Source organism: Lepisma saccharinum, chromosome 24 (assembly GCF_977018435.1).
Source record: "Lepisma saccharinum chromosome 24, izLepSacc3.1, whole genome shotgun sequence".
NCBI lineage: Eukaryota > Metazoa > Arthropoda > Insecta > Zygentoma > Lepismatidae > Lepisma > Lepisma saccharinum.
Genome location: NC_139252.1, coordinates 63208962 through 63235051, shown reverse-complemented (window position 1 = coordinate 63235051; position 26090 = coordinate 63208962). Strand labels below are relative to the sequence as shown.

Sequence of the window (26090 nt, the reverse complement as noted above, 5' to 3'; positions counted from 1 at the left end):
TTTTTACATTGAAAGGTGACCATGTAACACATGGAAATGGGCTAGAATTTTAAAAAGAAACATGTTGGTATGCTTCATTTCTTAATCCTAAAGCTACTTAAAACCAAACTATGTTGGTAGAGGGCAGAAGTGTGTAAACACCAATTTAAAACAAATTTGCACATTCCCACCTTTGCACTTGGAAAACTGGAGTAGAATCCAATATAGCTGCCATGTTGGTGGTCACATACCCTATCGAGTTTCGGTATGTTTTATTTCCGTTTCACCATCCATATTTGTTTTAAATAGGTGTTTCCATACTTACGGGACCACCCTGTAGTAAGGTTCTTATTGAAATGCTTATTTTATATCAGACTAGCTGATTGCCCACGTATTTATTTATCCCAATCTTCTATTAGACAGGAAAATAATGAATTCTAACTATAGTGTAAAAGTAAGTTGGAGTTGAACGGCATTGGGATTGTCACTATTCATCTTAGCGACCCCGAAAACTATGGATTCCACACTAATATCGGTCGTTTTAGATGTCACCCCCTTCCCACCCCCACCCCTAGAGGTGCCAGGGGTGTCTTACTTCCACAGTATTTCTTTCCAGATTGCAAGTGATACGTGTACCAAGTTTGGTTGAAATTGCTCCAGGCGTTTGAGAATTATGCCAGAACACACACATAGATAGAAGATATATAGATTATTCATTCTAACAAGTTCACGTTTCTTTTTCCCACGTAGTTCAGTATTGCTAACTGTTATTGGTATTAAAGTACAAAACCTAACGAAGTGAAAATGAGGAAACTTAAATCAGTCCTCAATCTGAATTGAACCCTAAAAACTTCATTTCTTTCCCCTCTTCTTAGGTGTGTGTGATGATGTGAACGTTCATGATCAACAGTTTTATGGTGATTTCAGATGATGCGACACATGACACTTGGGAATCCACAGCGACATTTCACACCATAGTGGTATGATATGTTGCACAAACCTGCATTCAGTTGGTGTAATCCTCAAAGCACCAAATGTCGTGTGTCACTTGGTGTGAAATTTCCCTAAGTGCTCTTATAATAAATAATAAACATTTTCTTCTTCCACAATATAGATATTTTGGACGAACCAACATAAAACTCTGTTTTTGATTTTCAATTTCTGTAATGGTAGACAATTACTACAAAAAAGTATGTATTAAGAATAAGAAAATAACATAACATTCATACTGTTTATTGTATAGTCTTCTCGACTTAAGAATGTAATGCACAAAGTATATGGACATTTGGTAATAAAGTGGAACATAGCTTAGTTATAATGTGGTGCTTAAACAAAGTAAAATAATGTTTGTTTACAATGCTACATTTTCAACATATAACTATTATTAATTGTAGAAAATATATTCACTACACAATATCATACATTGAGAAAATGGGATTATCTAAAGAAGACATATGCAAGTACTTTTTTTACCAGTACTTGGCCAGTTTTTTATTATTTAGTATAATTGCTTTACATTCAGATATTAGCTAGAATAATTATCATAAATAATCATTAATTAAAAATTAACATAATACAGAACAAAACTATTTGATAGGCATTTTTCAACTGACCTTATCATTATGCCCTTAAGAAAACAGTATGTATTAGAATTGTATTACTAATTATATTTTATGAAACAAACCTGTTACAAATATGTAATTACTCAGCTTTAACAATAGTAAATTATTATATATGCAGTGTGCACATATGAAAATGATTGGAAATTCTTAAGAGGGATTTATAGGTGGCATACTGCAACTTTTCCTAGAGATTCAGATATATATATACATTTAAGTCAATGTTAGCAATTGTTGTGACGGTGGAAAACTATTGCAAAGCCTGGGGCATTGACATAAAAATCCTGAGGGTTCTGGAAAGTATAACAAAAGAAAAAAAAACAGCTGACGCTATACAATAGTAACTTGTTTTGGCATAAGTAATCCATTCACTCGGCAGCTCTGTCAGTTACTTGCTTTGAGATTCGTCTGGCTGCGAATCCTCTTCTGACCTCTTCCTCGTCCGCGAGGTGCCGAGGGACCAACTCCAACTTCTGCATCCAGAGCTGGGTAAGAATATCTTCTGTCTGAAGGTGTCCGATCAGTGCTTTCAGCATATAATACTGTACTGGTCTGCAAAAAAAGTGAAATTAATAGTATAAATTAAACAGCTTATTAAAAACTAACCAACCCTGTCGGCTTCTTAAACCCGAAGGTTTATGGCTGCAGCAACACAAGCCTTCCTCCTGTCCCTATCCTGGGCAAGATCAATCCAATCTTTTCCATCCTTAGATCCATCTCAACGTTATTCCCCCATCTTCGTCTTGGCCTCCATGCAGGTCTCGTACCATCAGGTTTCCCAACAAGAATCCTGTAAATTCTTCTTTCCTCTCCCATTCGTGCCGCATGGCCTGCCCACCTAAGTCTTCCTGATTTAATCATTCTAATAATATCTGGACATGAATACAAACTGTGCACTTCTAAATTATGTAACCTTCTCACCTGTCCCCTAATTTCTTTTAGGTCCAAATATTTTCCTAAGGATTTTATTTTCAAATTTAGTCTAGCATGAATCCACATATTTCATCAATGAGCCAAATATGAATTCCAGCACTTGGGATAAGAAAAAGTTTTTACAATATTCAAAGAATTAAAGAAATTTTCAAAATCACAATTACATATTTGACATGAGTCTGGCAGAAGGCACACATGTCGGCAGCGCAGTGGGACATGACTTACTTGCCATAAAAACGGGTTCGGATCCCACTTCGTACTGTAGGTCCAGTCCTGATTAGCCTATTTGTACATAAAGTGGATTTAAAATAATTCAAACAATGCATGGAAACGTAATACGGTGGAACCTCGATTTCATGTATCTCATGGGACCAAGCTGGAAAAACTTCAAATGCAGGAAAACGAAAAACTGGGGATACTTTTATAACATTTTGTTCTATTGGGACCATGAATATTGAAGTTATAATGCGGGAAAATGTAAAATCAGGGTTCCACTGTATACATTAGTGTGCTATAGTATGAAAAATTGCTTTATTACACACTAGAATCTGAAAAATCTTACCAGTGAAGAATTATGCTGAAGGGATCTGCCCAGGTTATTGTACAGCCCCGAGGTGTACTTAAGAGGGTGGTACTCCTCTAGTGAAGGGAGGCTGTTGATGACCGCCCCTATGTGGAATACCACTTCCTCTGGGACTTCTTCGTCTGTTCTCTCAGAGTCCCTTGTTGGCAGCAGCAGCTCAGAAGGTGCCACTGGTTTAATCAGCAAATTGTTCCCTCCTGTATAAAAATATATGAAAAAATCAATTTACTGGCAGTAAACACGGTAACATGGAGAATATGCCACTGACAAGGTATCCGATTTCCATGAAACGTGGCAGATGTATAGAGGGGCCCAAAGGAAGAAATACGTGTTTTTTTGTTTCAGCTAAAAAACTGTTTTAGGGGGGCAAACCCCCCCCCCTCAAATGTCAAGATGAGGACAACATGAAGTGTGTATGTGACCCTGAAAACACATAAATCTGGCATAGGAAGAACACACACATACAATGGGAACACACAGCACAGAACTGTAGGAATGTCGGTACCAAATGCAAGTGCTATCGTGAAGGACGATGGCTTTTTAAGTCCTGTGCTAATAGTACTGGCAGATACACAAGTGGGACACTTGCGATATGAAGTGCATATCACTGGCAGACACAGCTATCACCTACCAGACGAAGAAAGGCAAATATGCCACAGCCCTCTTTTGTTTCTTATGTACATAAATGATTTACCAAATGTTATACCCGAGGCAAATGCAATATTACAGAGGTTGTTCCGTCTACGTTTGGCCAATTTCGTTCCTCCCCCCCTGCACTCAGAATGAACTCACCAAACCTTGGTCAGGCATGTTTGTCAGTGTAGTGTGTGAGCTGTAAAAGAGTGGTTGTGTTTTCTCACTGGGCCAAAAATCCCGCCAAAACTGAGCCGCTTTTTGGGAGGAGTGCGTTGTATAACTTTCCAAGTGTTTGCATTTTCTCGCTTGGCCGAAAATGTTGCCAAAACAGTTGCTTTTGGGAAGGTTATGTTGTAGCCTTTTATGACGCAAAGTTCAGTCTGTCAATGATCAGGAAGTAGTGTAAGAGCAAGAATTGTGACGTTAGTTTGACTTTATTCAAGAATGTGATCGGCAAGTATAAGGATTGCATGGCCCCAGCGTTCGGTTCTCCAACAAAGGGGACGAGAACACGGCCGTGCACACAAGCCACCACCAGTATGCAAGTGCAAGGTGCTGTTAACAGTTTCCAAAGACATATTTAGATGATTTTCCATCTGTCTTTGGGTCGGTGGATTCTCTTGCATGCCCATTCTGCGAAGTTTCGCCTGCATACTGGTGGTTTGCTTGTGTGCACGGCCGTGTTCTCGTCCCCTTTGTTGGAGAACCGAATGCTGGGGCCATGCAATCCTTATACTTGCCGATCACATTCTTGAATAAAGTCAAACTAACGTCACAATTCTTGCTCTTACACTACTTCCTGATCATTGACACACTGAACTTTGCGTCATAAAAGGCTACAACAAAACCTTCCCAAAAGCAACTGTTTTGGCAGCATTTTCGGCCAAGCGAGAAAATGTAAACACTTGGAAAGTTATACAACGCACTCCTCCCAAAAAGCGGCTCAGTTTTGGCGGGATTTTTGGCCCAGTGAGAAAACACAACCACTCTTTTACAGCTCACACACTACACTGACAAACATGCCTGACCAAGGTTGGGTGAGTTCATTCTGAGTGCAGGGGGGGAGGAACGAAATTGGCCAAACGTAGGCGGAACAACCTCTGTATATGCTGAAGATACAAATATTATAGTAACAGACACTGCCAAAGATGCTCTACAATCTAAGGCTAATAATGTATTAAACAAATTAGATGACTGGTTTTTAAATAATAATCTAGTCCTCAACAGCAAAAAAACAAATTACATTACATTTTCTACAATCCAAACCAGAAACCAAATAAGCCTCAATCTAATATCTGGGAATACACAACTAGAGCCTAAAAAAAATTCAAAATTTCTGGGTATCATTCTGGATGAACACCTTAGCTATACAGAACACATAAACACGCTACAATCAAAATTAAGTAGTGTGTGCTATGCCCTTCGAGAAATGGTAGACATCTCAAGCACCCAAACTGTAAAGTGCCTTTATATGGCAAACTTTGATGCTTTACTAAGATACGGGATTATGGTTTGGGGTAACAAGGGCCACTCCAATGTCCTTTTTATGCTTCAAAAAAAAACTATAAGAATCATAGCTGGAGTAAAGAAAACTTATTCATGTAGAACTCTTTTCCGTAAACTTAATGTGTTAACTCTCCCCTGCATATACATTTATGAATGCTTAATTTATGTTAAGCAAAATATTTCCAACTTTGTCACAAATGAGGAAACACATGGCCTAAACACAAGAAATAAAGACAAATTTCACATAAAACACTGCCGCCTTAACTTATGTAAGAAAGGTCCCTTAAACTCTTCCACAGATCTCTACAATAAACTACCACAAGATGTGAGGAAAGAACCAAAATTGATGATATTCAAGCACAAGATAAAATCAATGCTTCTGAAGCATGTTTTTTATTCTATAGCTGAATACATGGAAGCGACTTTTACATAAGACAAATGTACATAATGTAGTATAATCACATATTATTCTTGTAAAATTAAATGTCAAATGAAAGTGGATAATTAGTATCACCTAGAAGTAGGCTGCAATGTTCTGTATCTTATCATGTTATATTTTTTTGTGATTTTGATATAATACCTGAGTAAGACCCAATTTTTTACAATTTTTGGCTATATATTTTGTATTTCTAAAATCTATTAATGTAATATTGTAATGTAATGTAAGTATTGACATGTCCTATATTACCATGTACTGTAATTTGTACACAACGGTAGTCCTTGGACGCAAAATAAACTAAACTAAACTAAACTAGCATACAATGTGACAAAATGCGTTACATAGCACAAGAGACACGCTTGACACAAATCATGTGTAACACATCCGCCATGACGTATCACCTATGGGCAGTTTGTCAGGAGATACCTCACAAGCAGAGGAGCTAAGAGTTTTGCCTCCTAAAACCTAAAGCCAAAACAAAAAAACACATATTTCTTCCTTTGTGCCCCTCTATACACCTGCCACGTTTCATGGAAATCGGAGGGGGACACTTAGATAAGTCGGTGGCAGATTGTAACCATACAATCATAATTATCTCGCAGACTGTTAATTTGCAACCCCATATTTACTGAGACTACTATTACTATTGTGTACTTTCCAAACCCTCTATACTTCAATGATACGATAAATATATGCTACATATATTATGGGTATATCCTTGTGTAGTCAACGGTTGAATATTGTTTGGAAAAAGCATGAAATGTGCTACAGTTGTATTATAATAAGAGCTGGCAGAAGTATCATACAAGGTGATCCATTTGAGATGTCAGAAAAGTAAACCGTTGTGTACAATAGGTTAATGTACACAATAATGTTGTAATATATGCAGAAAGGATGTAAGTTTTGAGAGTGCATTTTTACAGACTTCAGCCACGTGGCTGTACTAGTGTGCATATAACACTCGACAATTTCACATCCCATACGATACATTGTGCGCTGTTGTTGCGTGACCACTATCTTTATCTATCATGAACGCTAGCACAACGTGGCTGAAGTCTGTAAACCTGCACTCACTGGAAACTTACATCCTTTCTGCATATATTACAACAGAGATATGTACATTAACCTATTGTACACAATGGTTTACTTTTCTGACATCTCAAACGGATCACCCGATATATCTCGCCACAACATTTCCTGAAATCAATCTTAACAAGTGTAGCAAACACTATTGTAAAACATAATTGTTAGTTGAAAAAACAGGATAACAATAGCCCTGTCTAGTTGGCTGCACTTTTTGACACTTGGTGCAGTGCAGGTGTATCCAGTGTCAGGGTGGTGCAAAAGTGGTGCAAGGAAATGACGTTCAACCAACTAGACGGAAAGCAGTGTTCAAGTTCAGAAGTTCCAACAAATGCCTGTCTGCTGCTTTAAACGTTCAGTTGATTAGTTAGCATGCACCACGTGACCATACACCAAACATACACCGGTCCGGAAGGTAGTGCAGACACTATTTGACTCCAAAACAACGAACTAGATGACTCGGTGTTGCACCGTGCAACCAACTAGACGCTTCGGTGCAAAGAGAGTCAAAAAGTGCAGCCAACTAGATGGGGCTAATATAATTTAAAAAGTAACATACATGGAGTGTTACCTACGTGAAGTTTCGTGTTTCTGCATTGCACAATTGGATAGTTTTTCTGATTAATTTCGAAGTCTCACTGCGAAGATGGTAAGAGTTTGACTTCTTTCTTTATTTCCAGACGACAATAGTTGCATTTTCTCCTGTTTGGCGGCACTGTTTCAGGAAATGCAACTCAAAGAAGTGAAACTCCACCATCTCCGCTCCAGATGCCGTACCCTTAGGGAATGAAGGCAGTGAGACTTCGAAATAAATAGAAAAATACTATCCAATTGTGCTATGCGGAAACACAAAACCGCATGTTGGAATTACTAAAACCACGTTTACCGCACCCATCATGAATACATGTAGTGGCTAAAATGTTTTAAAAGTAAAAGAATATTAACAGAAAAAAATCCCCTGAATTTACACTGAAATAAGAAAACAAAAGTAAAAGAAGAGAAAAAAAAAACTTGCCTGGCACTATCACAAAATACCCAGTGACACTGTCAGTTCGGTAGTTTGACTTCAGATGAGTCAGCAGGAACTTATCATTACTAATAAGCTGCTGGCACAAGGCAGAAAAATTCTGGAAGAAGAGATATGATCATATTACTGGCCTTAAGATTATTCAGGTTAGACTAATAGAATGATAGGAGACACTGGTAGTACCTAGTCTTACCATAAATACTGTCCCAAAGTTGTAAGTAAATAGACACAAAATGGTGAGAGATATTGTAATATCAGAATAACATGAGGTGCATGGATGCATTATGAACCAAAATCACAAATAATTATTCGAAATGGCCACCTTTAGCACTGACACACTTCTGAAGTCTTCGTAGTCACGCATCAATTGAATTACGCAACACATCGACTGGAAAATGAGCAACTGCCTTCAGAAGAGACCGACCACTTTAAACTTTCAATATTGGGATGTCTCTTCTTCCAAGCCATCTCCTGAAGCTTGGACCACAATTTGTAGTCCAAAGGGTATAGGTCCGGACTTGCAGAAGGCCAATCTGAAGTGGAAATGAAGTCTGGAACATTTGCTATGAGGGCACGCTCCATTTCTGTGAAAAAGGGGTAAAAACATCAGCCAAAGTGTACCAGCAGACAGTGCTTGAGAAACTATGCAAGAATCTTACCGACATCATCTTCCATGGAGAGAACTGGAGCTTCCAGCAGGACTCAGCCCCAGCACACAAATCACGCACCACCCAGCAGTGATTGGAGGCAAATGTTCCTGACTTCATTTCCACGTCAGATGGGCCCTCTGCCAGTCCAGACTTAAACCCTTTGGACTACAAATTGTGATCCAAGCTTCAGGAGATGTCTTGCAAGAAGAGACATCCCAATATTGACAGTTTAAAGCGGTCTCTCAGAAGGCAGCTGCGGAGTTTCCACTTGATGTGTTGCGTAATTCCATTGATGAGTGGCCACGAAGACTTCAGAAGTGTGTCAGTGCTAAAGGTGGCCATTTCGAATAATTATTTGTGATTTTGGTTCATAATGCATCCATGCACCTCATGTTATTCTGATATTACAATATCTCTCACCATTTTGTGTCTATTTACTTACAACTTCGGGACAGTATTTATGGTAAGACTAGGTAGAATATGGATGGATTTTGAAAGAGGTGACATGATTTCTATGACCATTCAACTGCTTGTTGCAACATAGAGTTAGATATTAATTTAGACTACATAAATTATAACGCACAATGACAAAACTGTACAACTAATTTTGGAATATTTGCCGAGTCCCGTGGCAGACTGATTAGCACAACACGCTAGGACACGAGGGGTCCTGAGGTCAAATCCCAGCCAGGACATGGTTTCATTATACATATCATCATCACGAAAAGTGGCATAAAAGTGATGCTAAATAACAAAAATCAAGTGAAATCAAGAATATTTATATTACTAATGAACAAATAGGAAATTTTTGCCACTATTAATGATCTGTAAAGACACTGTATGGTTCATTTACCTTCTAAATTAATTAATAACAAGGTGACTACAGTGGGTTTTGAGTTGAGAAAAAAAATCTGTGTATTTAGACATAACTTGAAAGAACTAGGAAATATGAATTATATGTTTATAAACATGAAATAACGAAAAAGTGGAATTTTGCACTGGAGTACAGATATCTCGAATCAGTAAAATGATCAGGATTTTTACCCATCAAGCCTCCTGATTTGCCTGCATAAGCTAACACCGATAAGGCAATTAGAAACCCATCTTCCAATTCATAATTCCTATGCAAAACCCTCAAAACTTTTTACCTGCTGATTAGAGAGAAGCTCAGTCCACTCGAGTCTCCAGCATTGGGTGGGTAGAAGACGCTGGGGGTGACCAAACAGGAGGGACTCGCACAGGCCACTTGAGGAGAGGGTGGCAACGACTTCCAGTTCGTACACGGGAAGGTCATTGGCTGCAGGAAGGAAAGGGGATTCAGGATTCCACAGGATAACTGGGATGAGGAGTCCATCATCGCAGGTAATTGATGTTACACATGTGTAAACTAAACATATTACTAGAGCCCAGATTTATAAGTGAAATGCATATTATTTTCCAGACTTCTAATGGTAAGAAGAAAGGTTATACTTCGTATTACATACCTTGATGAGCTATTTAACTAAGGTTGAAAGTGCTTATAAACGCCTATTTCTGCAGGAAACGGTTATGCTTGCATATTTTATGATTTTGGTTTAAAATAGCATATTTTACTCAAATCTGTCAATCCTATTTCAATTACACTACGTCATCGGAATGACGAGATCAATGCTTCTAAATAGCCGCACGAGAGAAAAGGCATCCTAGAAAAGATACAGTGCATCCATAATCATTTTACCAAATTACCTGATATTATAACAGTTGAAAGCTCGAAATAATACATTGGAACATTCGCTTTCTGTTATTGATGAAATTTCAGTAACGTTGTGTTCAGAAACTCACGGTGTTGGTAAAATTGTGTCCAACAAGCTCAGTCAGGAACTACTGAAAATTCTCGGTTACAAAACAGTGCCAAATTTATAAAAACATTTCTGGTGAAGAAACAGACATTGAAGAGGAATTCATCGAAGAAGAACTGTGGTGTTTTTCACATGCGCCTGTGATGTCATGCTACGTGGAAATAACATTTTCACTGTACAAATCATTCTTCACTGACAGAAGCCTTCACACAAGAAAGTCTCAGGATGACCTTCCTTACATACTTTAAACAGATTTGAATAAGTTGAGAGATCTAATAAACAAATATTTTTTCAGATTTTCCTGTATTTGTTTATGCTTATTTTGGTGCTTATTTTTTCATTTTTTGTGCTTATTAACTTGCTTATTTTACTGTTTGTTGTGCTTATAAATCCGGGCTCTACATATTACACATTTAAATCAACATAAAACAAAGGAATAGGATTCAACATTATTGTGAAGGAGGAATAGACATGGTTTGCACTCATTTTGCAAAGCCAAATACCCAGGCTTTTCCAAGTACTTTTATGAGGGATAGTCAAATTAAAACCTTCATTTGTTTTATGATTTTTTATTAGTAGATTTCTGTATGTAAAGTTGCACAAGTTTGCTTCATTTTATCATGAACCCATTGCTGATCCACATATATTTATAAGTCTGAGTTAGTGCCTGTGTACCTCAAGAAGAAGAATATTTGGAATCTATGTGCAGTCACTTGTGAGCCACTGCGAAGGTCCCTCCATCCATCTGTGTGTGGACTGAGGCCATTGTCGAACTTCCTCCTCTATTTGTAAACTTGCTGGTGTGGTAAGCATGCACAGAGATATTGAAATTTCCTTTGCCATAGAATATCTGTAAGTTTCAGGCTTCCAGGGGACAAAAAACCAATGCTGTTCACTGGTGCATGTGTATGCAGGAGGCACCAGTTTGAAAATGACAAAAATGGTGTTGTGAAGCTCACGTGATCAGCACAGGCGTGCGCAGACCCTATGATTAGGGGGGAGGGGGGCAAAAACCTTGAAAGTTCAGTCGGGAAAGAAAACCCTAATGTTATCTCACTGTTTTAGTTTTATTGCATTGATGGGGGTATATATGTATGTATGTATGTATATACATAACATATTATTTTAATAAATTACTCAATCAATTCATCCGCCCCATAACAAACCAGGAGCAAAAACTATATAAATTGTCTCTGAAATGTGCACGCTCCTTTTCCTCCAAACCAAACTGTCATAACAACAACTGTATGAAGCACTTAGTTGTTCTTACTTCTCTCTTGGTAATTTACAATGCATTACAGAAAAGAAATTGCGAGCGAAGCAAGGAAAAACATTTTTCAATCCAAATTTTTGCAAATTGAAAACAGTATTGATATAATAGGCAGGGTGCAAAAAAAATAATTATGGGACGCCATGGCATTCTCTCACATTTTTTCTCATTCAAATTGTTCAGCGCACAGGCACAAGTCCCGCCACCCCCTATTGTTATGGCTATGAACTTGACACAGCTATAAGAAAGGCAGATATTGCGAGCAAGAAAATTTTAAGAAATGTATTTTTATTTGTATAAAATTTGAAGTCAAGGGCGCAGTTGCCCCTTTGTGCCCCCTGCAGGTGCTGCTCCTGGCTGTCTGGAAGAAATAATGCAAGGAAGACGTGAAAACTAATTCCATCTTGAGTATCCTTTTGTCCTGCTACTCTGCTAGTGTTGCTTTCTTTTACTTCAATGCCCCCCCCCCAGAATTGATTTCCATCCAAGGTTGGGAAAAGGCCATGCCCCTCTGCCCCTTGTGGTTGTGCCACTGCACCCCGTTCCCCCGTAGTTGCATTGAACTTTCATCGGCTTGAAAATACTTCATTTTCTCCTATAATATCGTTTAATAACAGCGACAAGATTCCTGGACACTAAATTTCTAGGTGAAAGTACAATAATGTAGGGGCATGGAAAGTCTGGAAGGGGATCAAGGATGGCCACACCTCCACATTCGAAAACGAATGTCAACCTAAAAGTATATATTTCACACGTATAATTTGATTTCAGTCATAGTATTTTACATTAATTATTATGTAATGGGAAGACGGTGCAAGAATGCGATAATTTCAAATTCAAGTGGTGTTTTTTGAGGGGGGAGCACTATTATTGGGCTAATATGCCCCATTGAAAAATACCTTGCTTGTCCTTTCGTGGGAAAAATTTGCGAACATTGGTGATTAGGGAGGGCAACTGCCCCTCCCCCCCTCCCCATTGCCCTTGCGTGCGCATGACTGTGGGGATCAGGGTTGCAGCCTTGAGGTCGTTTTGTAAATAACAGTTGATACCTCATGTAAATCTAAGATGTTTACAGTCTGTCCTGTAATTTTTGTCAGACTTTCAAGGTTTCATTTAACTCTCCCTCATAAATAACTTTCCAGACTACTGACATACCAGTGTCCAACTGATGCTCTTTCCCTCTGATTACAATATTTTATACTTTTCTTTAAATATATCAAACAACAGAAACTCTTAACAAATGAATAAAATATTAAAAACACCTACACCCTACTTCCTAAGCAAACTCATCTAATCCAATCTAATCTAATATAACATTAAAGCCAATGCAAAGCAGGGAAGTCGGGTAACTCCAGTCACCTCCCTCCATTACGCAATCCCGTTCCTCTCATGTGTTCATTGGTGGAGCCGTCTTGCGTCACTACTTGCGCAGACTTGTTCTCGTTCGTCTGCTCCACAGATAGCTGGGACAGGGTATAAATGTTTGTCCTCAAGTTTATTCAACATTATTGAAAATATTTTTTTCATTAAAAAATGACATATTTATGTGAAATACTCTGAGAGTAGAAAGTGTTTTCAGTGTCCACCACTGGATAGACAAAAAAAAAAAAGCATGACTTTTCCACGTCTTTTAAATGCCTTTACACAAGACAGTAGTATTGCAATTTTACATTTTCCTCATCTTGGTCCAGGAGACGTGTAAAAATGTATTCATTCTTATTTTATAGTACTTTTTTACCTAAAATTTTATCACTGATCTACCTGACGATTTAGCACCTCCAAGCTGGAAGCTGAAGATGTCCGACTGGATGGAGTAATGATGACCAAACGGCAGAGACAAGGAGTTGATGAGGCACTCGTTAATATCACACTTAATCGTGAAGCTCTGCCTGTTCGGTGCTGGAGACGGGAACATGAGGCACAGGTGTTCCTGCTCTGAGTCACAGTCCAGGAGCCAAGTCTGAAAGCAAGACATAGGAACAGTGGCTAGAGATTGGCCGAAACTGACACTGGCATAGTTTCACATGATATTTTAAGAATAAGTAATGTAAATGATAGTTTTGTCTCTGGTTCTGGTTCATGTCATGATATTAATAGAACAAATCAAGAAGACTTAGATGGGCACAAATGGGAGAGGAAAGAAGAGATTACAGGATTCTTGTTGGGAAACCTGATGGTAAGAGGCCTGTAGGAAGGCCAAGACGAAGATGGAGGGATAACGTGGAGATGGACTTAAAGGAAATCGGTAAGGATGGAAAAGATTGGATTGATCTTGCCCAGGATTGGGACACATGAAACGCTTGTGTTGCTGCAGCCATCTTCTGTCGTGATGGATCTTATGTTGGGATGGCTACTGGTTGGTTTTGTTTCATCCATTCTATTTCCATTCCCTATTTTTCTACTTGATTTGTCTACTTTTCTTTCTTTATTTAGTAAGAGTCTGTCATATTACAAATTATTTGTTGGCAACCTAAATGGCAGAATGGTTAGCACAACATGCTACAATGTCGGGGATCCTGGGTTTGACTCCCGACCTGGACACGGGTGTTCTTTGCGAGTGTCCCTTCTTCATCAATTTCACCATACGATCACTCATTCCCATGGCTGTGATTAGCCAAAAGTAGCAGAAAAGCAACGTAAAGTAACTTAATTCAACCAATCAACAAATTTCTTGTTAAGCAAAACCAAAATATTTTTAATATAATCTTTATTATATTACGTGATGTTTCATGTTTCCACGTTGGGTATATTTTCCCAATTAATTTTGAAGGCTCACTGCCTTCATTTACTAAGGGTACGGCATCTAGAGCGGAGACGTAATTGTGTTTACTGCATCCATCGTGATAACCATTGTTGGTTCAATACACTCTCAATTTTCACTTCAAATGCCAGACTACTTTGAATTTTACAAATATTGACAACTGTTTTCCTCTATAGAGTGACCACAAGGAAAAAAACCTTGGACGAAAAGTCCCTGCGCAGCTTTCCCTTCTTCCTTTCAGCTTGGGCCATAAGGAAGCATGGTCCACTCTCTCCCTCGCCTCCTCGTGGGAGTACGGTGCACAGTCAGTCATAAAAACGGAAATTTATTTACAATAATATCTCAAGTTTATCACATTCAATCTGCATCAAAGTTCAGCAATTAATGTGTGCTAATGTAGTCCTTAATTTTACCCACTTCACTATCAAGATGGAAATTTTTCTTAAAAAATCAAACAGTATTGTTTTTTAAAAAATAAATTGGTTTTAACATTGGTTTAAACAGTTAAAACCATAATAGATGAATAATAGTTTTTCTTGTATGTACGCATTGCTTCCATTATAGAATTATTTTCCTGCAGTTTACAGTTATTAAACATCAAGAGACTTTGTGAAAACAATGATGAATTTGAATTACCTGATGATATTTGGGATTCATAATTTTAAAAAAATCTGAAATAAAAATAAAACAGACTGCTTTTTTCACTATTAAGTTGCTATATTACAACAATGTAACATTGACAACATCCATTATATAATGGATTATTTTTGTTTAAAAAATTATTAACCATTGTTATAACTGTATCTTTAGTCAAAGTGAAAATAAATGTCTGATGAAAGAAGCGTGTGTTCTCCTGAAACGTCACAAAGAAAAACTGTTTTCTTATGCTTGTAATACCCGTAAACTACAGGTAAATAACAGTTAAAACCAGTACACACAGTTTAAAACCAGATGATATTGGATATTTCTCCTTAGAGAAAGTATACAACATACATGATTTTCTTTACTCATGAGACAGAAACGATAATTGTTGAATAGATAGAAATATTGGACTCCTTGAGAATTACCTTGAAAAACTCTTCGAGTTGAGCTTCAGTGTCCATCAGTTGCACAAGATCAACAAAACCCACAGCGACTTGGCTGAGTCTTCTGGCACCCTGGAACAACTCATCAACGTCACATAGCTCCGGGTCACTCAGCTCAACCACCTGTGAAAGCAAGCAAGGGTGGTTTGCTTCTGTTAAAATGACATCCAGAAATGTGTTAAAAAGGTTCAGTCAGGTCAAGTAGGGCTTTGTTATTGGCAGTTATAGCAAAAAGCCTAACAGTTTCTCTCATTATCCTAATCATTGCTAAAATTTGTTTTAGGGAGATTTTCAACACTAAAGTCGCACCTATTGCATGTTAGTTAAGTTACAGCTTTGAATCCCAGCTTGGAAATGAGTGTTATTGTAAGTGTCATTCATCAATTTCACCTTATCACTCATCCTCATCATTATGACTAGTCAAAACTGGCAGAAAAGTGATGCTAAATAACAACAATACAAATATTTCTTGTGTTTTAACAATGCTGTTCTTTTGTTCTAGCAATTACTTATGAAGTTCCTTGCTTCCATTATCATAGGTCATGGAATCTCCATCTTCATCCCAGTGCCATGCTCTATGACAATGAAAGCAATGGACTTTTAAACTTTTGCTCACAAGAAAAGAGCAACAGCGTGGATAATCGCAAGATACTGAAACCACGATTACTTCAACACACTGTGAGCGTACCTGTATCTTCTTCAGTTTGATGGCAGGCACTTGTTTGATGAGCTCCTCTAAGAACTCCTGAATTTCCAACCCTGACTTCCGAGTCAGGAGCGTGATCTGCAGTTGAGTAGGAAACCGCCAACTGCTTCCCCCAGTCTGAAAAACATTAAAGAGAAAATCACTTGGAAGAAGTGGGAAAACTCTGTTGTACACACAGTAACTGCTCTGTTGCAAGCTAAAGAGCCAGGCCAGGATAATACTCTGTGGGGTTGTTTTACCCCAGCTGGACCATGGTTTTGGAGGTTTTATTTCTCTTGAAGTTTATAGTTGCTATAAGTACATAAATAGTTATAACTGGAGCATTCCATTGTTGCAGGTGAGGCATGCAGACTGCATTTTTTTATTTTTCTTGTACGTACACATTGCTTGCATTGTAGAATTATTTCTCTTCTAGTCTTCGGTTATTACAAGCATAAAAAAATGCAGTTTTTCGTTGTGATGTTTCAGGAGAACACACGCTCCCTTCATTAGACATTTATTTTTAGTTTGATTAAAGATACAGTTACAACAATGGTTAAAAATTGTTAACAAAAAAGAATCAGGTATACAATGAATGTTGTCAATGTTACATTGTTGTAATATAGCAACTTAACTGTGAAATAAGCAGTCTGATAATAATTTTAAAACACGTGGAAAACCTCTGTGCATGAGCTGCCCTAGAAGCAGATGGATAAAAGAAACCGATGTCATTGGTCATCTAAGTTATAAAGAAATGATAGTTTACAAGTTGATGAAATTATTAGCAAAGCACAAACAAGCCAAAATAATGCATACTTCACATGAAATGATTAATCAATGACACCTATGTTGCAAAAAAGTTTGATTTATTGCATAGAAAGGCATCTACAGTTGAAATTGGGGAGCAAATGTACAATACTGGAAGTATCTCCGACTGCTTTCAAATTCGGAATACTCACTAATTTTGGTGCCATAATCATGAATCTGCAGTTAAAAATTGGCGGTCACATCTAGAAAATGCGAAATAAGTGGGTCTGTGAACGAAGTAAACACCGGTGATTTATGAAGGAAACAACTATTTTTCGCAATGATTAGCGTTTCAAAACTATGTTTACGATGACCCTTAATTTTAACTATGCTTGCTTAACCTAACCTAACCTTAGTGTGAATGGTTCGTGGGGCAAACATGTTTTCCACCTTTACGCAAGATTCCATTTCCTCACATGCAAATCAACTCTCTCACTTATTGCACAACACTTGAGCAACATTGCTAGCAAGACTGTTGTGCAAAAAGGAAGACGTCTTCATATCGTTTACATGTTAGTGTATGGAGAATCATAGCGGTAATTGACAAGTTTATCTTGCAATTTCTAGACGTGATTGCCAATTTTTAACTGCAGATTCATGATTACGAGACCAAATTAGTGAGTATGACAAATTTGAAAGCAATTGGAGATACTTCTGGTATTGTCAATTTAAACCGAAATTGGGCACTATGTGCCTCCATGGGCTATGGAATCTGCGACCCCTTGATTACAAGGTGATACTGTTACCACTATGCTATGTTGTAACATATTGTACATTAGCAATAAAGGTTGTTACTTTATGTCCGAAATCAATGTTGATAAAATACATTTCCAACTATTAATAGTACACTATTATTATTGTTATTAACAAAAAAACTGCAGGAGAAATATCTTCATACAAAAGGAAGCTATTTACATGAAAAGTATTAATAAACAGAGCAGGTATGAAATATTTATGTACTGAATCTGCATTGCGTATTAGTCATTAGTAGGGCTATAATTTTTATGACCTAAAAATCACAAAATATGCAAAATAAAATATGCTCTTATGACCTAAAATTTTACAAAATATGACTACAATTTGAAATATATGCCCTTATAACTAGACTGTTTCAAACATCAATATCTAACTTATGCTGAAATATTTTCATATACATACTATTTTAATTCACTTTATGGGCCCTGATGAGTTGAAATGCACAATGAATACTTTCTGTAAATTTTCAATTAAAAATGAAAAAGATGTTGCTGCAGTCAAAAAAAAAAAAAAAACAACAACTCTTGAGTGAACATGGGAGTAAGAACGAATCCACTTGGAAAATGGCTGTATATTTCTTGACAAAGCAAAAATATGCTGAATATGACTGAAAATCCATCAAAATATGCTTTATCATGTAGAAATGGCCAAATATGCCCTTAAAAAGCACCTTAATTCAATTAGTTTCTTCACAATATGAATTTCTATATATTTAGGGAACACATCACCCTTATAAAAAAAAAATACGCTAAGTCATGAAAATCCGAGCCCTAGTCATTAGTTCTATCATCCTAGGCATAAAACTAAAATAAGAATTTCATTTTGAACTTACCACAGATTCAAATTTGGCTTTGAATTCTTCCATAATGTCTTTTATCGCGAGCACTAAGTGTTCTTTGAACTGAGAAATATCACTTGGTACTGTAGACTTGATCTAAAATGATAAACTTTAAATAAAAACTAACCATTGTCATTGCAAGTAATGATTTGGCTATTCGCGATTAAAATTACCACCTGAGCACTAGTGTCGCTTCCAATATGGCCGCTCTATGTAGGATAAATCTTTGTTTACATTCAGCAGTAGTACGAAACAGCAGCATGTTGTCATGGCTGGTATGGTAAAAATGTTTAAATTACACGATATTTTTAAATATTGCGAATGCGGTGTGAATTCCAGGAACTATAATGAAGGTGAAGCTGTGATGAGAACGAAGCATTTAATTATGGTAGGCAAAAATATCACGGAAAAGGCAGATGAAGTTATGTATACGCACTGGTTGTTCAAAGTTGTGCTGCATCATCTGCACCTCATGTTGGAACTGGAGTACTCGGAAATTATTTGAAAATAAAGAAATTGAAATTGACCTACCCATACTTGAAAAGCTGGCAGGAGAAAATAGCGAACATATCATTGCAGTTCTTTCTCGATAATATTCATGACCAGGCTATCCTCACTAAAAAAGGACATCGTACTGAATGAAAGAGCAACATTAGCATGTTCATTTTCATTTTCTGGTTACATTTGATATTAATTCATTCTCAAAGCTATTTTCATCTCTTGATATGCACCTGTCCCAAATTTCACACATACATAATACATGGATGCATTGGGTAAGACCACGCCCGTGGAAAGACGCTTCATGACTTTTCGAAAAAAAAAGTTTTGTTCATAAAGTACAATTTAAAATTTTACTTTCATGGCAATATAATATTTATCTCTCGAAAAATAAAGTGAGCAGACTCGTGCATTCTTCGTAATTTCCTTGCCGAATTACAGTGTCATTCCCCATGCCAGACTCTTCTGTCAATCAATTACGTTTTCCCTGATTTATTTACAAATTTCATTTTGTTGATTCCACGGGGTGGTGGAAACACATGATAAATTTTCATTTGTCCTGACCCATAAAACAATTTAGAGCACAAAAAAACCTGAACAGTAGACCTTACTCTTTCGCATATTCCCCATGCTTTAAACGACTTCAACACAACGTATCCTACTTAGACTAGTTCCTGAAAGTCCCACCAGATGGCATATCGGTTAATTTTAATCGCGAATTTCAAGACCACTAAACTCAATCTTAACTATTTATAAAATCACCTGGATTGTTCCAGTTCTCGTAAATTAAATCTCTCTCAGTCTTCATCAGGTGAACTGACAAGGCTGGCAAGTCCAATGGTGGGACGAACAGGATGGTTTTTCATCACTTGTCATCTCCACCGATGAACACTGAAACAGCTGAAATATTATTACTATACCTGCCGCAAAATTAGTTTGGTATTGACGCTTGGGAAGCACGTGTTGAAATCGGGTCTACGGCACTGCGGGAGGGTGGGTTGCTGGCATGCGAGCCAATCAAAATCTTCCCAGTGCTTCACCCAAGCCCTGGTTACCTAGCAACAGACAACGTTTATCTCGGTGTTGCCGCTTATCTGGCGATTCTTCCTGCGATCAGATTTCATGTTGTTGGGATAGGATGTGTTGTTTGTTTGTTGCGTTGCTGTGATATTTTAACCGGTCCGTTGTTTAGTGTTTATTGAATTTAGAGTATTCTTTGTTATATATAGCGTGTTGTTTTAGTTGTTATTTTTTGTACATAATTTTCTGTGTTCTTGAGTGTTTCGTGAGCTTGTGTGAAGAATGTCAAGCACAGGAGGCAATACTCGAGATGACAATGTACCAAAGAGGCCATGCACTAAAAGAAAAAGGAATTCTTCTCAAAGGACAAACGCGGGAGATGGTTTGTTCTGAGCGCAAATAATTTGAGCAAGAGAAAAACAATGGGGCTCCAATCATTTCTGTAAATAAAGTTCTGGACAGGACTGTTGCTGCTTTCGGCGTGTCTAAGAACACTATTGTTACTATAGGGAAAGAAAAATATAATGTGGTAGAAATAAATAAATAAATGCGAGGCTTCAAAATTGGAAACCCCAGGAAAGAAGAGGAATAGCAATAAACGCGTGACAAATTTAGATACCTTTCAGCAAGATGCTATTCGTCGCCATATTTACTCTTATTATAGGAGGAAAGATTATCCCACTGTTGGGAAACTGCGAGTTTCGTTGAAAGATTCGGCATTTTTTCAAGGTGGGGAAACATCTTTAAGGACAGTCATAAAATATCTGGGATTCTCATACAAAAAAAAATAATGGACGCAAAATAAAGTGAAGTATGTAGGCATATGGGGATGTGGAGGTAAAGCTCCACACATTCTCGACCTCGACCTAGGCCATATTATGGAGGTGATGTGGTTCACCAACCGCCTTTACCGCAGGTTTGCCCCAGGTACTCACTTGGGCTGAGTCAACCCCGGAGCCGCTCGGGATATTTGAAAAAGTTCCACAAACCACCGCGGGTCTCACACGTGAAAGTCAGACGCCCCACCAACTCAGTTGCGGTATAATTGAAAGATGGGCAGACTTTAACAGGGACTTCGGAAAGAAATGATTATTGAAAGTGTATATACAGAATGGATTGAAAAGGTAACCTGTAAACAATGCTTGTTTCGTTAATTCGTTCATGTTGTAAGGGAGATGGAAATGAAGAGAGAAAACAATAACACATTCATCATTGTTGTCATCATTGTTATTCCGTTTTCCTCGAAAAACAATAACACATTTCATCATTGTTCCTTTTCATAACACGTTTTCCTCGACACAGCGTCAGACGGCTGCACTGCGTACCGTACCGCATGATATGGCAACACCGTGACGCGTCTTCCTTCAGCTCTCAATACCAAACTAATTTTGCGGCAGGTATAGACCTCGGATTTTTATGTAATATCAAAGTACAAAATACGTACATAAATATGTAACAATTATTGATAAAATATGTACCTAAATATGCATTATGTAGTTAAATATGTAGTATCAAAGAATATGTAATATTAATAATAATCGAGTATCTAAGCAATTTCAACAATTCTGCTAGATATTTATTTTATTTGTACATATTCAACATAATTTTATGGACATCAGGTATTCAAATTAAAATTTGTATCCAATTTATACAAACTCACAAAAGCAGAGCAACGTGTACATATTTAAGGAACCAATGTTGTCAACAATTAATTGCTTTTCACATCGCAAATTGTTGTACAATATGTAAATGAAGGGACAAATTCCAGAAGAATTAATGCATATAGGACTCACTTATGTTTTGTTACAGAGCTTTGTTGTTCACCGATGGCAAGTTTCTAGTGTGGTGGGAGAAACTCCAGCATCTTTCGATAAATAACAGTCCCCCCCCCTTATTTTTTGCCATTATCCTGTATTTAGACTTGGCAGTCAATTTTAGGTGACCGTAAGCATTATGTGTCTCATAGATTAGAAAATATGACATCACGTGAGATACAAATTTTCTTCTTTACAGGGCCTTCCCAATTGTGCTGTGGTAGTGTTGTCACTTTGTGATCAAGGGATCGCGGGTTCGATACCCGGTGGAGGCACATAGTGGTTCGGATCCCACTGTAGGTCCCGTCCCAATTAACCTTACTGTGCACAAAGTGGACTTTAAACAACAACTCAATCAATCAATCTTCAAATTTTCTTCTTCATGTTTAAGAGATCAAAAATATAGGACACTAGGATCATGATAGCAAAAAATATTACTGAAATATGTTGTTTTATGAAAAGCAAATGAGCAAATATGTAAAATATGTAAATGAAGGGACATAAATCTTATACATAATAATGTCACTTATATAATTCGTTGACATTTTCCTATCCAACGCATGTATATAGAAAGGAATAGAATATGTAATTACATACAAATCCGAGCTCTAATTATTACATAAAAAATGCAGGGTGAACCAGAACTCAAACCTGGGTCTCCAGCATACTGTGCAATTGCTATACAAACTATACCAAAGTTCTGAATGGCACACAAGAGTCAAATTCCAGGTTTTAACCCTATCCTTCCTTAGAAAAAGAATTCACACTTAGAAAACTTTTACGCAATTTACTTTTCATGCGAGGATTGCAAACTGACAGCTCTATCTCTAACATGAAGTATCTGCATTTCCTGTCTAGATAAGTTTCAAGTTAATGTTAAATTCATGTTACGTTACGTATGACATGTAGAAGGCAAGGAAAGAAAATATAAATTTGCTGCCTACCAGATTGGGTAACAAATTTTTAGCCATAATTATCTTATTAAAGTGTCCCCTGATAGGCTCCAGCTTGCAGATATTTTGGACTTGAGGGCAGAGAACGGACAAGCCAAATGCAGGAATACGAACCCCACCCCTGATGGAACAGGCCAAGCTCATTACATTGTGTAGCGCCTGAAATAAACAGAAACACAGAACTATAAGGATGGATCGCTATGATTTTTTTTCACTACAATAATATTTCTTTCCTATTAACAATTTAACTGATACAATATAAGGTTGGAAATATTTCATGAATAATCTGAAAGGTTTATTCATTTTCTTAATTAATGCAGTGACTTTAATACTTTTAGCTTTACAAGAAACTATCTCATATTTTGGCACCACGGTAAATCAATTGATCTTTATAATCATTAAAATGCTAAATAAACAAGAGAATGTTTCACTACAATCTACAATACAGGCTATTTCAAAAAATAATAGTATGAGTAAAATTATTAGCAAACTTTGGCACTGAGATTAGTCAATTTCACACACAGAAAATTATGGACCCTTTTTATATCAGAAGTGATCTAGAAATGTAACAATAAATTATGCAACGTAAGAAATTTTTACAGAGTGGCTGCAATTGCCTTTAGGAAATTCTGCAAGCATCGCAGCCAATCACAGAAAAAGGATAATCTTGTTTCTGTTTAAATACATACTTTCACAACAAACTTATTTATTGAAACAAACATACAGAGAGCATTCCCTGACATTCGCTACAAGACGGCGGCAAGTGGCCCAGCATCAGCGCTTGTCTTTCCCGGCGAACGGGGTCCACAGCAGTCGGTAGAGTCGACTATTAAAATTACGTTTTTCATATTGTGTACTAACCTTGACTACAGAAGCTGTTGAAAATGATGTCCCTCTGCTGCAACACATTCCTGGCATCTTTGAAGGAAATTTGTATTTACACGTTGAAGTTCGTCTACTGTAATTCTCCCGATTTCTTGTACAATACTCTCTTTTACTCTCGGATTGTCTTTGTATACTTTATTTTTTACATTTCCCCATAAATAAAAATTGCAGGCTGACAAATCGGGGCACCTAGAGGGTTTTTGAAACAACTGTTTCTTGTGAGAGGTGGCAGATAGATTTCCAAGGAGATTGTTCTAACCTTTGCTCTATCTCATCGAGTTTTTCCTCAGTAAGTACACATGGGTTTTTCTTTCCACTTTTATTCAGAACTGACCCTGTTACTCTAAACTTTTTTAAGAGATTTAATATAGTGGTCCCATGTGGAACGGGAAACCAGGAAGTTTCGTTGCTATACGTCGTCGCACTTCTCCACAATTCCTCTTTCCGAAGTAACACTCGACAAGATAAATCCTTTGTTGTAATGTAAACTTTTGTGGTGCCATATTAAGCCAGAATCTTCAACACACGGACACAACACAATACAAATTCCGAGGGAGGATTATACTGGCGTCAGTCTGCAACGTCAACAGAAAGGGAAAGAGAGTGAAGGCAAGGGTAGCAAATGCCAGGGAATGCTCTGTATAATGCATAACTTCTCTGTGAATTTTGTTCATGGCTTTAAATAGTAAACTTTGCTGTCTCTGACCAAAGTTATCAATTTTTTTTTAAAAAAAAGTTCTTGTATGCAATTTTCTCATATCTGCAACTACGATTTACCAATTTGATGTAATATATTGTGGGGATTGTGGAGGAAACAGCATGGATTGCTCAGAAAACACTAAGGATACAAATATAAAAAGTTTCCAGTAAATGGGAAAACCCGTTTGATCTGCCAGACCAAGTTCTGATCGGGTGGAAGAAATAGGAATATTATTCCACACCAATCATTGTTCACATGTATTTTTAACTTGGTTTGATTTCTATTCATGTCTGTACATACATACCAGTGGTGTGCCCAGGATTTTCGAAAGGAGGAGTTTAGGTATACATTTTTTAGTAGTCAGCCCTGATTTTGTCATCTTTTCCTGCATTTGATGTTCTTTTCTTTAGGAATACTGGGCCAAAGGGGTGGCCAGTGGCGTGCCCAACCCCCCTTGGGCACGCCACTGATACATACTTAACCATTATAGTGATTACTTACTGTGTAATTCGTGGAGAGTGATTTTCCCTTCTATAACCAGTGCTTTATTGCAATATTCTGAGTTATATAAATAGACAGTGGATTCAAAAATATCTTAAATTAATTTTAGTACACTCTGCGACACTGTTCATATGCAGGTTAGTTTCACTGACTGATGTGTATAAAATTACTTTGCTTTTCTGCTACTTTAGATAATCGCGAAAATGACGATGAATGAATAAATTTAAGAAAACCCATTCGTAGCATGCTGTGCTAACAACTCAGATATGTAGGTTAAGTAACATGCAGAAGAAATATGGTTGGACAAACCTGACCAGTATTTCTCAAGTTCATAGGTGTAGTTGGTGCCTCAATGTCAATCAGTAAGTAATGTGCTGGCTGACGACTGAATGCAGTCCTTGTACTGGGAAGAAAACGATTCATATTTACCTCTGGATGTATCTGAAAGAATGAAATAAAGCTGAGCTTATAATTACATTTGTGTGGTATTATATATACACTGTACTTCAGTACACAAGATTTTTCTCTACAACCATGTTACACATAAGTAAGATAAGGAGTGGGATTGTTGATGTTGATTCATGTTAAATATGAGAACATTACATGTATGTGATTTTTTTTTTAATTAAAGGAAGTAATCGGCTTCTTGTTTTTGTTGTCATAAATTGTACAAGATTATCTTCCAATTTCCTTGTAAAGACAATATACACAGGTAGTCAACTTATGCAAAATAACTATAATTTAAAAACTACAAAATTAATAATAATGAATCACGTAACACGCAGAAGATATCACGTAACGACGGGGCATAATTTGTTGACAATAAAGTGTCCTCTGTTTATTTTACTTTTGTAACGATTGCAATTGATTGACGTATGATGTGATTATTTTGTAGTCACACCACTAGGCTGCGAGAGCCCCTCCTTCAAAATTCTACCTGCTGAAGACATTCTGAATTATTCCCGTCATTTTTTAACTGTTCCCATATATAGAAGTTGTACTAGGATATTTTTTTTCTCTCAAAGTTCAGAACAAAACATGCTTTGTTAAGCTTAGAAATGGGCCAGCATTACACACTCAAGCTCGTATGAAATTCTAGGCATGTAACAAACGATATGTAATTTACCACATATAAGTAGTTCTATCTGTTTACATCTTTACACAGCTGCAAGAACGAAAACAAAAACAATTCCACCACCCGTGCCAGATGATCCTCGTTTGTTT

At 37.2% G+C, this 26090-nt stretch overlaps 1 protein-coding gene across 4 annotated transcripts; it reads right to left on the bottom strand.

Annotated features, from left to right (window-relative positions):
• Positions 1–1236: 1236 nt before the first annotated feature.
• Positions 1237–26090, bottom strand: LOC145977933 (meiosis 1 arrest protein-like). Of its 4 annotated transcripts, XM_083110260.1 has the most exons (11): positions 25993–26090; positions 25176–25307; positions 22772–22939; positions 18490–18591; positions 16098–16232; positions 15392–15532; positions 13325–13523; positions 9604–9752; positions 7794–7905; positions 3094–3311; positions 1237–2150 (listed from the first exon to the last, which is right to left on the bottom strand). In XM_083110260.1, the coding sequence occupies exons 2-11, from the start codon at positions 25287–25289 to the stop codon at positions 1983–1985; spliced, it is 1506 nt and encodes a 501-aa protein (XP_082966386.1). In that variant the 5' UTR covers positions 25290–25307; positions 25993–26090; the 3' UTR covers positions 1237–1982. The 4 variants fall into 4 exon arrangements, with proteins under 4 accessions (XP_082966386.1, XP_082966387.1, XP_082966388.1 ...); XM_083110261.1 differs by lacking the exon at positions 18490–18591; XM_083110262.1 differs by lacking the exon at positions 25993–26090 and having other exon boundaries at positions 25181–25295.

Coding starts and splice junctions, on each gene's coding strand:
- LOC145977933 (XM_083110260.1), bottom strand. CDS start 25,289: ATGAATCGTTTTCTTCCCAGTACAAGGACTGCATTCAGTCGTCAGCCA. Junction 22,940..25,175: donor ACTTGAGAAATACTGGTCAG/GTTTGTCCAACC, acceptor TGTTTATTTCAG/GCGCTACACAATGTAATGAG. Junction 18,592..22,771: donor AAAATTTGTTACCCAATCTG/GTAGGCAGCAAA, acceptor TTATCATTTTAG/ATCAAGTCTACAGTACCAAG.